The following is a 14,351-nucleotide window of genomic DNA, read 5'->3' as shown; positions in this document are numbered from 1 at the left end:
TTGGACTGCATGCTGTGCTCTCAGCTCAGGCACGGGCAACCTCCTAACCTGCAATGCAAAGCTTCATTGTTAGCTTGAACCATAATGGATACTGGCCCAAACCTTAATAAAGACATTGAAAGGGGCTGTGAGCGCCTCCACCAGTGATTGCACCATGGCCACCTCACACAAAGGGATTCTACAACTTGCTCAGTCGGCCAATTGCTCTGCTGCCCCCTAAAATGCACATTAGTTTGCAGTCTGCACCCAAGGGGTGAAAAGTTCTGGGCAGAATTTTTCCCTTGACGAGTGGGCACGTGCCCGACCTGAACAGGAGTAAAATAGTGCGCGATATTTCACTCGGCCAGTGCGCGAGAGAGACAGCAGTTTGCCCGCCAACAATTAAGAGGCCTATTAACGCCCTTAATCAATTGATTAAATCGAATTTTTTGCTGCCTGTCCAACATTTTGGTTGGCGGGCAGGCAAATAGGCCAGGCAGCCTTTGCATTTTTAACAAAACCTCATCCACAGGCGGGATGAGGTTTCGAACAGTGATTAGAGAAGAAATTGTAAACTCATTTTTAACATGTCCCTGCTCATGTGACAGAGTCACATGAGGGGCCGTTTTCCTTATTTTTGAATTCTTTATTTTTAATGTTAGAAATTTTGGGAGCTTTCACTGAGCGCATGCACAAACTTCAGCGCTTGCGCCCCTCTCGCTCCCACTCTGGCAGCACTGAGATTATCAGCGCGCATTTGACACTGGCTGGCTATTAGTAATGTCAGCCAGCGTGAAATCGCGGTTGGGGCCTGATCACGGGTGGCGGTCCGTTGCTTGGCTGCTCCTGGGCCTGTCCACTGTGCCCGTCCAACAGGGTAAAAGTTCTGCCCCTGGACTATTTGGTGGCACTTTCATGCTTTTATGTTGCTTGAGTGGGAAGAAAAGCTTCAGAGGCCTGACTCCAAGCATGTCAATGGAGCTGCAGCAGAACAGTCTCAGCTGCGGAAGAATGCTCACTTTTGACAAGATTTTCCAATGCATGGCTGCTTCTGTCTGCCCCCCTCCCCCCCCACACCTCCCCAACGACTGTGCGGCGCCTCTTCCTTCATGTCCTATGGGCAATCCTTACAAGCGGTGCACAAGGTTGTGTGCACTCACCTCCAAGTTCCCCTCGAAGGTCAGCTCTGCCAGATGCACACTTTTAAAGGCAATTGTGAAGCATGGTGTTCTGAAGTCACGCCAACATGGGCAGTAAATTTGATGTCGTGAAATGATTCCGGTGATTAGGGCTTATAATGAGATGCTAAAATATTGAAATTAGGTTCCCGACATGAGGCAACAGGAAATGTGGCCTGCCATTGTCAGGTGAAGCCGACAATCACAAACTGGTTTCATGACAGTGTGAAACCGAATTTTGGCTTTCTTGCCATATCGCCCCCTTCCGTCCATCATGATGCCCGATGTCAAAAGGGCTGGAAAATTCCACCAGGAGTGCATCACAGAGCATTTTGCACTTGCCAAAGGATAGCATTTGTCACAGAACACTTGCTGGGGGGTGCATTTGTCAGGAGAGAGAATTAGTGGTACAGCACTTGCTAGGAAATTAGCATTTGCTCAGGATATTGCCAGTTGACAAGTAATTGTTATGGGTTGGGTGTTGCCATAAGAACCCAGAAGTGACTAAAATAATTGTCACCGTTTGGGGATTGCTGTAAGAATCCAGAATTGGAGCTAAAGGTAATTACCTTTACAGAAAGAGAATAGTCTTTGTTAGGGTGTTGCCTGGGCTGGAGAGTTTTAGTTATGAGGAGAGATTGGATAGACTGGGGTTATTTTCCCTGGAGCAGAGGAGATTGAGGGGGGACATGATTGAGGTGTATAAAATTATGAGGGGCATAGATAGGGTAGACAGGAAGGAACTTTTCCCCTTGGTGGAGGGATCAATAACTAGGGGGCATAGATTTAAGATAAGGGGCAGGAGGTTTAGAGGGGATATGAGGGAGAATTTTTTGCCCCAGAGGGTGGTGGGAATCTGGAACACAATGCCTGAAAGGGTGATGGAGGCAGAAACCCTCATAACATTTAAGAGGTATTTGGATGTGCACTTGCGATGACATGGCATCCAAGGCTGTAGGCCTAGTGCTGGAAAATGGGATTAGAATAGTTAGGTACTTGTTTGACCGGCACAGAATCGATGGGCTGAAGGGCCTTTTCTGTGCTCTAGACCTCTATGACTTTATGACTTGTTGAACTTGTGTAGTGTGCCATGCTTCAACTAGTGGAATGTTAAGTATTAATCTTTGTTGTTCAATAAGGCTTGTAAATTTGCATTCTAAATTAACGATTGTCCTTTTTACCAATGAGGTTATTTCTTGACAAGGATTTTCTTACTCTTGGGGGTTTAGTATAAATACCAAATCCCAACAACTACATCCTCTCTAAGGCCAATATATCCTTCCTGAGGTGCAATGCCCAGCATAGAGCACAGTACTCCAGGTCCAGTTTAACCACAGCTTTATTTAACTGTGGCATAACTTCTGCATCTTTGCACTCCAGCCTCTTGAGATAAAGGTTAACATTTCATTAGCCTTTTAAATTATTTTTGTATCTTTCTACTGGCTTTTCATGATTTCTCTACATTGAACCCTCTCTGCTCCTCCATAGTGCCTAGCTTCTCACCATTTAGACTCTGATCTACTTTTATTAGGTCCAAAGTGGAAGACCTCACACATCCCTGTATTGAACTTCATCTGTCACAGTTTTGCCCACTCACTTAATCTATCAATACCCCTTGCAATTTTCTGTTCACATCTGCATTACTTAGTGCATCACCTAACTTAGCATCATCACCAAATTTGAATATACTGTATAGCTCTCTATTCCTTCATCTAACAAGCTTTGAAAGAAAGATCATTCCTTGACAGAAACATTTTGGATAAGAATATGTTGCTTGTTGGAAAATTCTACTTCATTCAAAAGGAACCACACTGAAGTCTAGTTTATGAGCCATTGTTGAATGTTACAGATAAGATAAAATTAGAAACAATTTCACCCAAATATTCACCAAGCATCAAATACAGGTATTGCAACTCAATTTGTTGCTATGGACACTGTTTCTATAGTACACAAAGACAAACAATATATCATGGATGTGGAGGGTCCTCTCATCCTGCCCTCAATTTACCTGATGTACGGTAACCTAGGTTACACATTGTAAGGGGAGGAATCATCGGCAGCAAGGCAACAAGATCATTATCAATGCAGTTAGGTGTAAAGGTTCAACAGTTAAAACATAAGGAAGTAAAGATTTTCAGGAACAGGATAGGTCTGCTCATTTTCACCGGTCTCAACGCCTTCAATTTGACCTCACCATATTTTGTATTTTTTTTTCCCTAGAATATCAGCTTTGTTATTTCCTCAAATGACCTTTTCTTGGTCACTTATTCCACAATTCAATTATCCGTAATGTAAAATATATTTACTTTACTTTCCTTCTTATTCCTAAGGATAGTGCAGCTATCATTCAGGCATATTGTTAAAGTAGTAATTTCTTCATATGTGACCCTAGACAGGGAATGTTGATAGAGGCTATTGGATAGCAGTCAATAGTGAGAACTCTGATTGATAGTTCTTCTCCTTCAACTGGGATTACTTTGGCCATTCCAACCAGATTGAGATCAACTAACCACTTCCTGGTCTGCATGACTCAGTACGATATTGGCCTGTAGATTTATCCATTAAGCTACAAGAGAAATGAATTGCCTTCAAGCAGTTCAATTTCTGAATTTAAACAGAAATGACAATTTCTTGTTGACTTGAGCATGTGAAACAATCTGGATAAAAGTCTCATATTCTAAATTTTTTACATATATGAAAGCAAAGCTCAGATTGTTATTGTTTCTGTTTATTTTCCTCCTCTTTTGAAAGTTATTTTATGCCCTTTTCAATCCACTGTGCAATGCACTATTCCCAATTATGGGGAAATGCATGTGGAGTTTAACTACCAACATTCACACAATATCTAAGATGGGAAATAATTGACTTGAATACTGTGTTGAATAGTTATCTTATTATTTACATTAACAGCACAAAATGTCAATAGATAGTATTTGATGAATTAAATATGAAAAGTGGAGTACTTCTTAAATATGCATTGAACCTTTTGAGGAATAGCATGGCTGTGACTGTCACTAGGAGGTGTTAGTGTTGGGTGCACACTTCTTTTTTGGGGCATTCACCCTCTTACTGTGTCATAGCGTTGCCACACAGGTCATTGAGATGCATCCTTAATCCTCTTTTCAGGGCAAAGTTATGGAGCATGAGGTGGATAACAATTATTGTAGAAACATGGAATGATTTTGCACTGTAAGTCCACACCTGATTGATCCACTGATAATGCACTATGAACATTGCTTCAAGATTTTAATACAGGGGTGGGAAACCTCCGGTCCAGGGACTGGATCTGGCACATTGCACTTATTCATCTGGCCTGCAGTGAGATTTCAAAATCCATCCCCCCCCACCCCCCCCGCCCGGCTTCCACCCTCCCAGCGCCCCCCATGTGCTGCACTCTAGGCCAGCTGCCATCTTGTTCTGATGCCCGAGCCTCAGCTGCAGTCATCTGAGGCCCAGGCTGTGAGGAGAATGTGAGGCCTGAGATCCAGGAGCAGAGTGCAGGACAGGGACAGGAAGCTGCCGGCTGCCAATCGGGTAGTGAAGTGTGAGTAACCTGGGGCGGGGCAGAAAGGCAGCAAGACGCACGGCACCATCAGCGTATCTTCCTCTGCCACCACCACCCCCCCTCCCTCCATTGGTGTCCCAGGACAGGGGATAAGTCCCTGCAGACTGAGGAAGAGGCCCAGGCTCCAGACTTAGGTGCAGCCTTGCAGTGGGACTTGGCCAGAGCCTTGGGTTGTTGAGTCACTGCCTGGGCTGGTTTAGGGGTGAGATAAAATGGGAAAGGAGAGAGATAGGCATACAGACAGAGTGGGAAAGGAGAGAGAGAGAGACACACACAGAAAAAGTGGGAAAGGAGAGAAAGAGAGTGAGTCAGAGAATGGGAGGAAAGCAAGCTAAATGTTGAGCTGAATTTCAGGAGTGTTGTGATTGAGATACAGAAGCTGTGCTACTCTCGGCTTTTTTGGGTGATTTAGTGTTATCTAATTTGAATTTATACAGTGTTTCTGTTATATTCAGCCACTTCGAGTCTTGAAAACCAAGGAGCCTAAGCTCTAGCCTTTAAGTGGGTTGAAGGTAACACAACGACATGTCCTTGTCGGTGAGAACTTTCTCCACTCTGCACACACCAATCGTGCCATTTTAGAACCAGCTCCTGCTCGCCAGACATAACGAAGCTCAGCCTCGTATGGATTGAGTTCATTTTCTGGCTACGCTTCTCATGAACAGTACAATCAGGATGTTAGGAACTACTGATGGAGCAAAAGCAAAAATAAAAAAGGGCTACTGCAAACAAAAGAAGAAAGATGGATGCGGAATGTCACATCTTTAATGAAAAATAGACAAACTTTATTTTTTGCGGAGGTGAAAGGCAAACCTGTGTGCCTGATTTGTGGAGAAACAATTTCTGTCATGGAAAAAGTCAACGTAGAAAGACACTACAGAATGAAGCATATCAAATATAAAGAAATTTAAGGACAAGTGCAAGCAGACAAAATTAAAGCACTTAAAAAGAATGTGAGTGCGCTGCATGCAATTTTTACAAGGCCGAGAAAGGTGATAGATAGTGTTACACAAGCCAGTTATGTGGTAAGTGAACTTATCACAAAAAAGCTTAGGCCTCATTCAGAAGTAGAGTTTGTAAAGGAGTGCATCATTGCGACCACAACTTTACTGGCTCCAGAGAAAATCAAATTATTGGAGAGCGTGAGCTTATCTCGCAGATCGAATCAATGATATGGCTCAAGACATTGAAAATTCTCCGAAAGGTTCTGCAGCTGATTTTGAGTTTTACTCTCTGGCTATTGATGTGACAACAAACTGAAGAAATACATGCCAACTGGCGATTTTTCTGCATGGAATCACAGTAAATTTTGAGATTCAAGAGGACTTGTTTGCTTTAGTAGCAATGCATGACACCACCAAAGATGAAGATATGTTTGAGAAGGTTACTTCAACAGTACACAGGCTTCAGGTATCATCTGAAACATTAAGTGGTCTTACTACTGATGGTGCTGCAGCTATGGTTGGATCTCAAAAGGGATTAGTTGCTCTAATCAAGAAAGAAATGAATCTCCTCAATGTTGATCCAATTAAGCTGACTATATGTCACTGCATCATTCATCATGAGAATCTGTGCACGCAGTCCAGGCAACTGAGCAACATAATGTCAACAGTAGTACCGAGCATTAACTTATTAAAAGTAGAGGGTTAAACAGCCGCCAGTTTAAGGAGTTATTGAAAGATCTTCGTTCAGAGTACGGCGATTTAATTTACTATTGTGAAGTGTGATGGCTTATCTGGGGGAGTATGCTGATGCAGTTTTATGAACTGAGGGACAAAGTGAAACTTTTCATGGAGACGAAGGGTAAACCAGTTGCCGAGCTGAGTGGCAACAAGTGGCTGTGCGACTTGGCTTTCATGGTCGACATTACGCAGTATTTGTCTGAGTTCAATGTTAAATTGTAAGGATCTAACCAGTTTATTACTTCCCTTCTTTCAAATGTGAAATCATTTGAAGCCAAATTAAAGTTGTGGCAAATGCAACTGGAAAAAGGCAACATAGTGCATTTTCCTACCCTTCAGAAACAAAGGCCTGCAACAACAGTGGAGTATGCCAGGGATAAACATTTAAACATTTTTGCCATACCACTCAATATTGAAGCAATTGATGTACCTGAAGACGTTCAACATATAGAACTACAAAGCAACATTGAACTTCAGGCTAAATATAAGAACCTGTCTCTGCTGGAATTCTAGGTGCTGATGAATTTCCAAACTTTAGGAGACACACGCTGAAAATTGCATCGCTGTTTGGAACTACATATTGCTGTGAGCAGTTTTTTTACAAAACTTTCTCTCACAGAGAGCCGTCTGCATGCCAGATTAATAGATGTGAATTTGGAAAGCCAATTGCGAGTAGCAGCATCATCAGTGCCAGCAGACATAACAAGGCTCATTAAAGCAAAGCAAACTCAGCCATTGTATTAAAGCAGTGGGTGAGTTGAATGTTTCTGTATTCTCTAATAAAATAAATTAAGTCGGTTTTTATGTGTGTGTGGCCTGCAATGGATTTTGTCTATGTGTGACTGGCCCTTGATAAGAAAAAGGTTCCTCACCCCTGTTTTAATAGCATGTCTGATCATAGTTTTGTTTGTAGCAGGAGCTTGGTGCACCAGCTTCTAACCATGTTTAGTGTATAGGTAATATGAACTATGGCTGCATTGAATAGCCTTAATCCTTTATAGCTAGCCTTCTACTCTTTATTAAATACTCAGCAGGTCAGGCAGCATTTGTGGAGAGAAAAACAGTTAACGCTTCAGGTTGATGACCTGTTTTATTTCAGATTCCCAGCCTCTGAAGTATGTTGCCTTTATTCTACTCTGTTCTGCATCAAATATGAAAGACACAGATGATTACTTAAAAATTAAACTTTTCAAAGGAGCAAGCGCTGGTGAAAATGGTTCTGTTTTGCCGATCACATACCACTGAGATTTTTAAAAACCCTCCAGATTCATTTCAAAAATATCATTTCATCCAAGGACCAAATGGCAGCATGTGCATTCAATTATTCTCTGGACCTCGGAAAAAGCAGCAGTTCTGTAGATTCTATTGCTCCCATTTTGCTGTTGTTGGTCAGTAGCAGATGTGACAGCATCACTGGCTCCGCTAAATTAATGCATCTGTGATTTCTTTGACAAATATGTTTCCATCAAACTGTCTGACATCGCAGAAGTACTTCTTATTTTTAGAAAGTGCTCACTCTTCTTTCTCCTCTACCTCTGATTCTGTTTTTTGGGCTGGGGCTAGGAGCCAGGCAATACATTTGGACTTGAGCAATGATGGATTTTGATTTAATTTTCCATGTGCCTTAGTTCCGATTATCTGAGTGAATTCAGTTACTGAGTGTTCAGTGCAAGAGCAATAGGAATATCTGATGGAGGATGACAAGGTGCACAGGTAACAATGCTCTTCGTAAAAAATCAAATAGCTTTGGAAAATTACAACATCTGCTGCAGTGTGAATGTGCTTTGGTATCTCTCGTGGGTACCCCTGTGCTGGTTCAAACATGATAGTAGTATAAAAACTCAGAACCAAGCCACCTGAATGGCTAATGTGGGTTGCCTGAGCTTTTCATGAAGGAGTGGCAAAATTGCATAACCACTTCCTCAATCATTACCAAGTAATTGTACCTGGGTCTGTAATTGCAATGGGTATTATATTGGTGGCTCTGAGTATTACATCCTCTGCAGCCATCTGGGAATTTTAGCAGACCTTATGTGTTCAAGCTTATCCTCGTGGTACAACTACTGCCAATGTAATATTGTACACTGATAGCAATATATTCATGTCTAGAAAGCTTGACTGGCTACCAAACATTGCAAGGTAAATCCACTCTGACACATTATAAGTCATATCCATAATTCATAATGTAAGACATGGAATGTTATTAATAGCACAATACTAAGAACACTTTAACAAGTCACCTTTTAAGAAGACCTCTGAAGATATAAATATAAAAAGCTGTAATTACAGTGCTTAATTTACAGTAATTAACAGCACAGGTTATATTGAAGACATTAGTTCAAAGTCTCTCAGTTGTGTTTTTGCAATTAGGAGCAGTTTACACCTCTGTTTGTCCGAGCCAAAATGCAACACCTGAGTCATGTAAATTGAACACTTTGAAATGCAGTAATTACCTTAATTCCTGAAATGCCAGAATTTGTCCTGAGAATTGACAGAGGAAATGGTGATACTGATAGAACATATATTAATAGTCTGCTACTTAGTTAATCAGGAAGTGTCACAGATGTGGTAATCAAAGCAAGAGACTTTGTAGTACTTAAGAAGTGAGGTGTACATGCACAATATACGTGCCCCTGCCACTGATTTTGGGTAAGAAGTGTTGAGACTATCAAGAAGTTACTAACAAATTGATTAACATTTAATCTTAGGCCTTATACTTCTAGCTTTTCAGTTTCTTAATGCGGACAATTTCCTTCTAAGTAGCTTCTTCCTCTGTTCCATCCCAATGATGATGACAGAGAAAGATCAAATTGTTGCTGAACCGGATGAAGAAGTTGAGTACTATTGGGTTGATTTAATTAATTCACATTCAAACGCAGTGCTTTGTATGTCAGGAGCTCACTTTGGGAATTTGGTACTGAAGTCAGGATACCACAAAACAAAATGTATCCACTGAAACAAATGCTGCAAAATTTGTGTTATGCAGTCACAAATTTGCAAAGTTCTTCACCTGGAGTGCAACTTGAATGATCCTTCATATTTAATCAAGTGATAGTTACAAGAGTTCCTTCAGTAGGTTGACACTTTGACATAAACGCTTCATGTTACACCATAGAAACATTGACATATGCCAATGTTTGAAAAAGTAAAATTGAAGCTTTAATAGCTCAGTAGATATAATTACTGAATTATATAGATCAAGAAGTCACAACTTATTGGTATAGTAAGTGAGATTGACTTGGTGGTACAACAGGCCTTCAATATCCCTAAAAATCAAGGATGTACTTATACTTTTGTGAGCATATGCAAGAGTGTGAGTGCATGTGTGAGAGCATGTGTCTGAGCCTGAGTTTGTATTTATGTGTGAATGCATATGTAACTAACTGTATGATTGAGGGAATGCGTGTGTGCATGTGCCTGTGTGTGTGTGTGTGTGTGTGTGTGTGCGCATATGCATGTGTTTACCTGTCTGTTGACACCCACTGACTAGGTTGTGACAGGAAGAATGGACATTTGGGTAAGATACTAGAAAGCAGCAGCTAGGATTAGTAGAATTGCAGCCCGTTATGCACCTTTATGAGCTGATAGGAAAGAAGAGGAACACTTGGAAAAATGTTTGAGTTTGGCTGCTTGTTCCTAGCACTATCCAAAACTTTTCAGTACCTGATTCATGTTGTTACTTTCTCAGTAGCTTAAGGCTTGCAGTTCTCAATTGAGAGTATTCAATGGATTTCAGAGATCATTTTCATGGCATAAAATCTGATTATTTCAGTACTCCAGATCCAGCTAACATCATAGACGGTCACTTGGTAAACTTTGTTTAACTTACTTTGGTAGTGTTTTCAAATGATTTTCTCTTAGCTCCAGAATGCGTAGCTTGGTGAGTCTAAAAAACACAAAAACATTTTCAAAATGTACTTCTGAAAAATATTAGAACATCCTCATAAGTTAGAATGGCAGGACAGGTGTTATGTTGCAGCTGTGGAATGTGGGAGCTTTTGGATGCCAAGGCGGTCCATGGCAAACATGTCTGCAGGAAGTGTAAGCAGCTTGAGGAATTCTGGATCAGGAGTATTGATCTGGAAGCCGAAATGCAGACACTGTGCAACATAAGGGAGGGGGAGAAATACCTTGTTCCAGAAGACAGTCACACCTCTTATAAGAGGGTCATCTGTTTTGTTCGGCAGTGAGGGACAGAAGAATGTGACTGTCACTGAGGCAGGTAATGGGACTGAGCAGACAGTAGTGGAGGAGCCTCAGACTTTGCAATTGTCAAGCAGGTTTGAGGTGCTCGCAAACTGTGTGGATGAAAGCGAGGTCTGCAAGGTGGATGAGCTGACTGGCCATGGCACTGTGGGACAGGAAGCTGTTCATGTGGTGGGAGCAAAAAGGAATGTAGTGGTGATAGGGGATAGTATAGTGAGGGGGATTGACACTGTTCTCCACAGCAAAGACCGAGAGTCCAGACGGCTATGTTGCCTGCCCATTGCCAGGAGTCGGGACATCTTCTCAGGGCTGGAGAGGAACTTGCAGTGGGAGGGGGAAGATCCAGGTGTCATGGTCCATATAGGTACCAATGACATAGGTAGAACTAGAAGAGAGGTTCTGCAAAGTCAGTAGGAGGAGCTAAGTACCAAATTAAGAAACAGAACCTCAAATGTAATAATTTCTGGATTATTACCTGAGCCATGTGCAAATTGGCATAGGGCAAATCAGATTAGAGAGACGAATGCGTGGCTCAAAGACTGGTGTGGAAGAAGTGGGTTCCAGTTTGTGAGGCACTGGCATCAGTACTGGGGAAAGTGAGGGCTGTATTGTTGGGATGGTTTACACCTGAACCATGCTGGGACGAGTGTCCTCGCAAATCACATAGCCAGGGAAGTAGAGAGGGCATTAAACTAAACAAGAGAGGTGAGGGATCAAGTTTAAGAAGGTTGAAGATGGATATAGATAGGTTGAGTGGGCAAAGATCTGGCAAATGGAGTTTATTGTGGGAATGTGAAGTTGTTCACTTTGGCAGGAAGAACAAAAAGCAGACTATTACATAAATGGAGGATGGCTGTATAATTCTGAGGTACAGAGGTATTCTTGTACATGAGTCACAAAAAGTATGGAGGTACAACAAATAATTAAGAAGGCTAATGGAATGCTATCCTTTATTACAAAAGGGATTGAACATAAAAGTAAGGATGTTTGCTTCAGTTATACAGGACATTGGTGAGACCGCACCTTGAATACTCTGTGCAGTTTTGGTCTCCTTATTTAAGGAAGGATATAAATGCATTAGAGGCAGTTCAAAGGAGGTTTACTAGGTTGAAACCTGGAATGAGTGAGTTGTCTTAAGAGGAAATATTGGACAGACTGGGCTTGTTTCCACTTGAGTTTGGAAGAGTGAGGGGCGATTTGATTGAAGTATGCAAGATCCTGAACGGCCTTGACAAGGTGGACGTTGAAAGGATGTTTCCTCTTGTGGGTGAGTCCAGGACTAGGGGGCGCTGTTTTAAAATTAGGGGTCGCCCTTTTAGGACAGAGATGAGGAGAAATTTTTTCTCTCAGAGGGTTGTATGACTTTGGAATTCTCTGCCATTCCACCACCATTCAGAAGGTGGTGGAAGTGGGGTCATTAAATATTTTTAAGGCAGAGGTAGATAGATTCTTGTTAGGCAAGGGAATCAAAGGTTATCAGGGGTTAGATGGGAATGTGGAAATCAAAACACAAGAAGATCAGCCATGATCTTATTGAATGGTGGAGCAGGCTCGAGGGGCCGAATTGTCTACTCCTGTTCCTATTTTTTATGTTTTTATGTTCTCACGTTACAATTATTTCAGTATTTCTTGCGGCTGATATTGTCCAGAAGCCAGGTTATGTGTACTTGTGCTTCACTGAACCAATCTAGACCTGAATACAATAATGGTTGGTTACATAGAACAGTTGGTCAAGAAACTCAAGTGGTCAGGTGTACTTATTACACATGATATAAAGTAGCAACCAGAGTTTAGTAGAACAGGTCAGATTCAAAGAATACCTTTGCAACAGTTACCATAATATTATAGAATTTAAGGTAATGCTTTTGATGCAATATAGTAGAAATATTCAACTTTATGTGAGGTGTACTAAGGAAACTTGATTGGACATCACTTTTAGGGAAAAGTATAGATCAAAAGTTGGTCATGTTTAAAAATACTGTGCACATAGTACTTAAAAACTGTGACTACAGTTCAATAGTACTTCATTAGCTGAGGTTGTGCACAGCACTTTATCAATGCAATTCATTCTTTTACAGGACAGACAGATATCACTAGGGAAAGGTATCGGAGGCGTAAATCTTTTGTGGACAATAATGAGAATAATTCAGGAAAGAAGAAACAAATTGTTCATGAAATGTACAGTTATGGATAACACAGTGGACTGAGACAAATTTAAGAAGGAAAATAAACTGGTCAGGAGCAGAAAAATAGAAAAATAAGGTTAGATCAGTGTGACAATTAAAAGAAATGCCAGTATATAAATATATTTGTAGCAAATAGGCATTTTTTAACTTTCTATGCACTTCCCATGTATCCATCCACTAACACCATTCACTCAAATCCTTATATAATGTGATGCATCCATTTCATAGTCACCCTCAAAAATGCAGCATCCATCAGGTCAATAAGAGACATTCATTCATTCACAGGTCTATTTTATTGCCAGTTATAGGAGAAGAGAGCACAAAACATGAGACAGGAACAGGACTTGAGGTGGCCTGCTAGAAACTGTACAGATTACAGATGCAGAGAAAGATGCCGTGGAGATAAGTGACACATCAGCATTGCTGTCTTTCAGTTGGAGATGGAGAGACTGGGAGCTCTCAGCTGGTTGGTGACAGAATTAAAAATATCTCTGATACACATTATGACTTTGGGCGGAATCGTTCCAGAATTGCACTAAATGCAGTAGTGGGCATGAAAAAAGACGTTTTACCTGCTGGCCGCAATGGCGGGTTTTCACCCATATCGTCCGCTTCCACCTTATTAAGTATGCAGCCACAGGAAATATGCTGTATCGCTGGCGGGCGGCCTCTGAATCACCCACCACACAGTTACCTCACTGGTTCCTGACTCCGAGTGCCATATCTAAACTGCAGACGCACACACAGTTCTCAATGCTTGCAACACTGGACTGCTCCAGTGAAGACATGGCCCTGAAAGCCAAGAAAAGTTCAGTGACCCATCATTGGAATGTCTTTTGGAGGCCCGCTGTGATGTCCTCCACCCTGTTCTGGCTGCAGGAGGTCCAGCAATCTCACTTCTCTGGCTTGGGAGGCGGCGGCAGAGGTGGTCAATGCCAACGCTGCACTGAGAGGTTGGTCATCCAGTGCAGAAACAGATTCTTCTTATCGTGTCCATGGACAGTCTATACATGGCCCAGCCAGAACTGGACACATTTTTGTGCCTTGTTGTTGAATGCGGCAAGATCTGCAACAGTGCAGATGGACATTGCAGGAGATGTTGCATTGTCTGTAGCTCAGTTCCAAATTCACAAGTTATCGGGCAGGTCGTACATCCCCATTTGCTTAGTGACACCTTTGAATGACCTACACCAGTCCTAAGTCTGTTAAGGCACTTTCAGGTTGCCCAGATGCAATTAGCTTGAAACAGGATGAATGATCTCATCTGTGCCGCCAGGGTAAGGCAGCCATCTCATCGCTCTAAACTCACACACTCACAAGCCCAGCACACATTTACTAGCATCTCACTCACTGCCAGGTCAAGGGACATCGTCACTCACTCTCTCACATTACATCTTACATCTCTATCTGGCCTCATCTCTTCTGGAGACTGTCTCCCTCAGCCGTCACCATCTTGAGGCCACGCACAGAACAACACATGCCCCCACACACATCCTGGGATATCCCCCTTCCCCAAAGCAGCCCTTGCCCTGCAGCCTGTTCCCTTGCCTGAGGC

At 42.0% G+C, this 14,351-nt stretch overlaps 1 protein-coding gene across 2 annotated transcripts in view; it reads right to left on the bottom strand.

Annotated features, from left to right (window-relative positions):
* Positions 1 to 14,351, bottom strand: part of lrrc7 (leucine rich repeat containing 7) — a 331,680-nt gene that overhangs the window by 250,213 nt on the left and 67,116 nt on the right. For both annotated transcript variants that reach the window (XM_041208419.1, XM_041208420.1), the window contains exon 5: positions 10,234 to 10,290. In XM_041208419.1, the coding sequence (XP_041064353.1) occupies positions 10,234 to 10,290 (57 nt within the window). The remainder of the gene's footprint in view (positions 1 to 10,233; positions 10,291 to 14,351) is intronic.

The sequence above is a fragment of the Carcharodon carcharias genome, chromosome 16 (genome assembly GCF_017639515.1).
Source record: "Carcharodon carcharias isolate sCarCar2 chromosome 16, sCarCar2.pri, whole genome shotgun sequence".
NCBI lineage: Eukaryota > Metazoa > Chordata > Chondrichthyes > Lamniformes > Lamnidae > Carcharodon > Carcharodon carcharias.
This window is presented reverse-complemented; position numbering and strand designations above follow the sequence as displayed.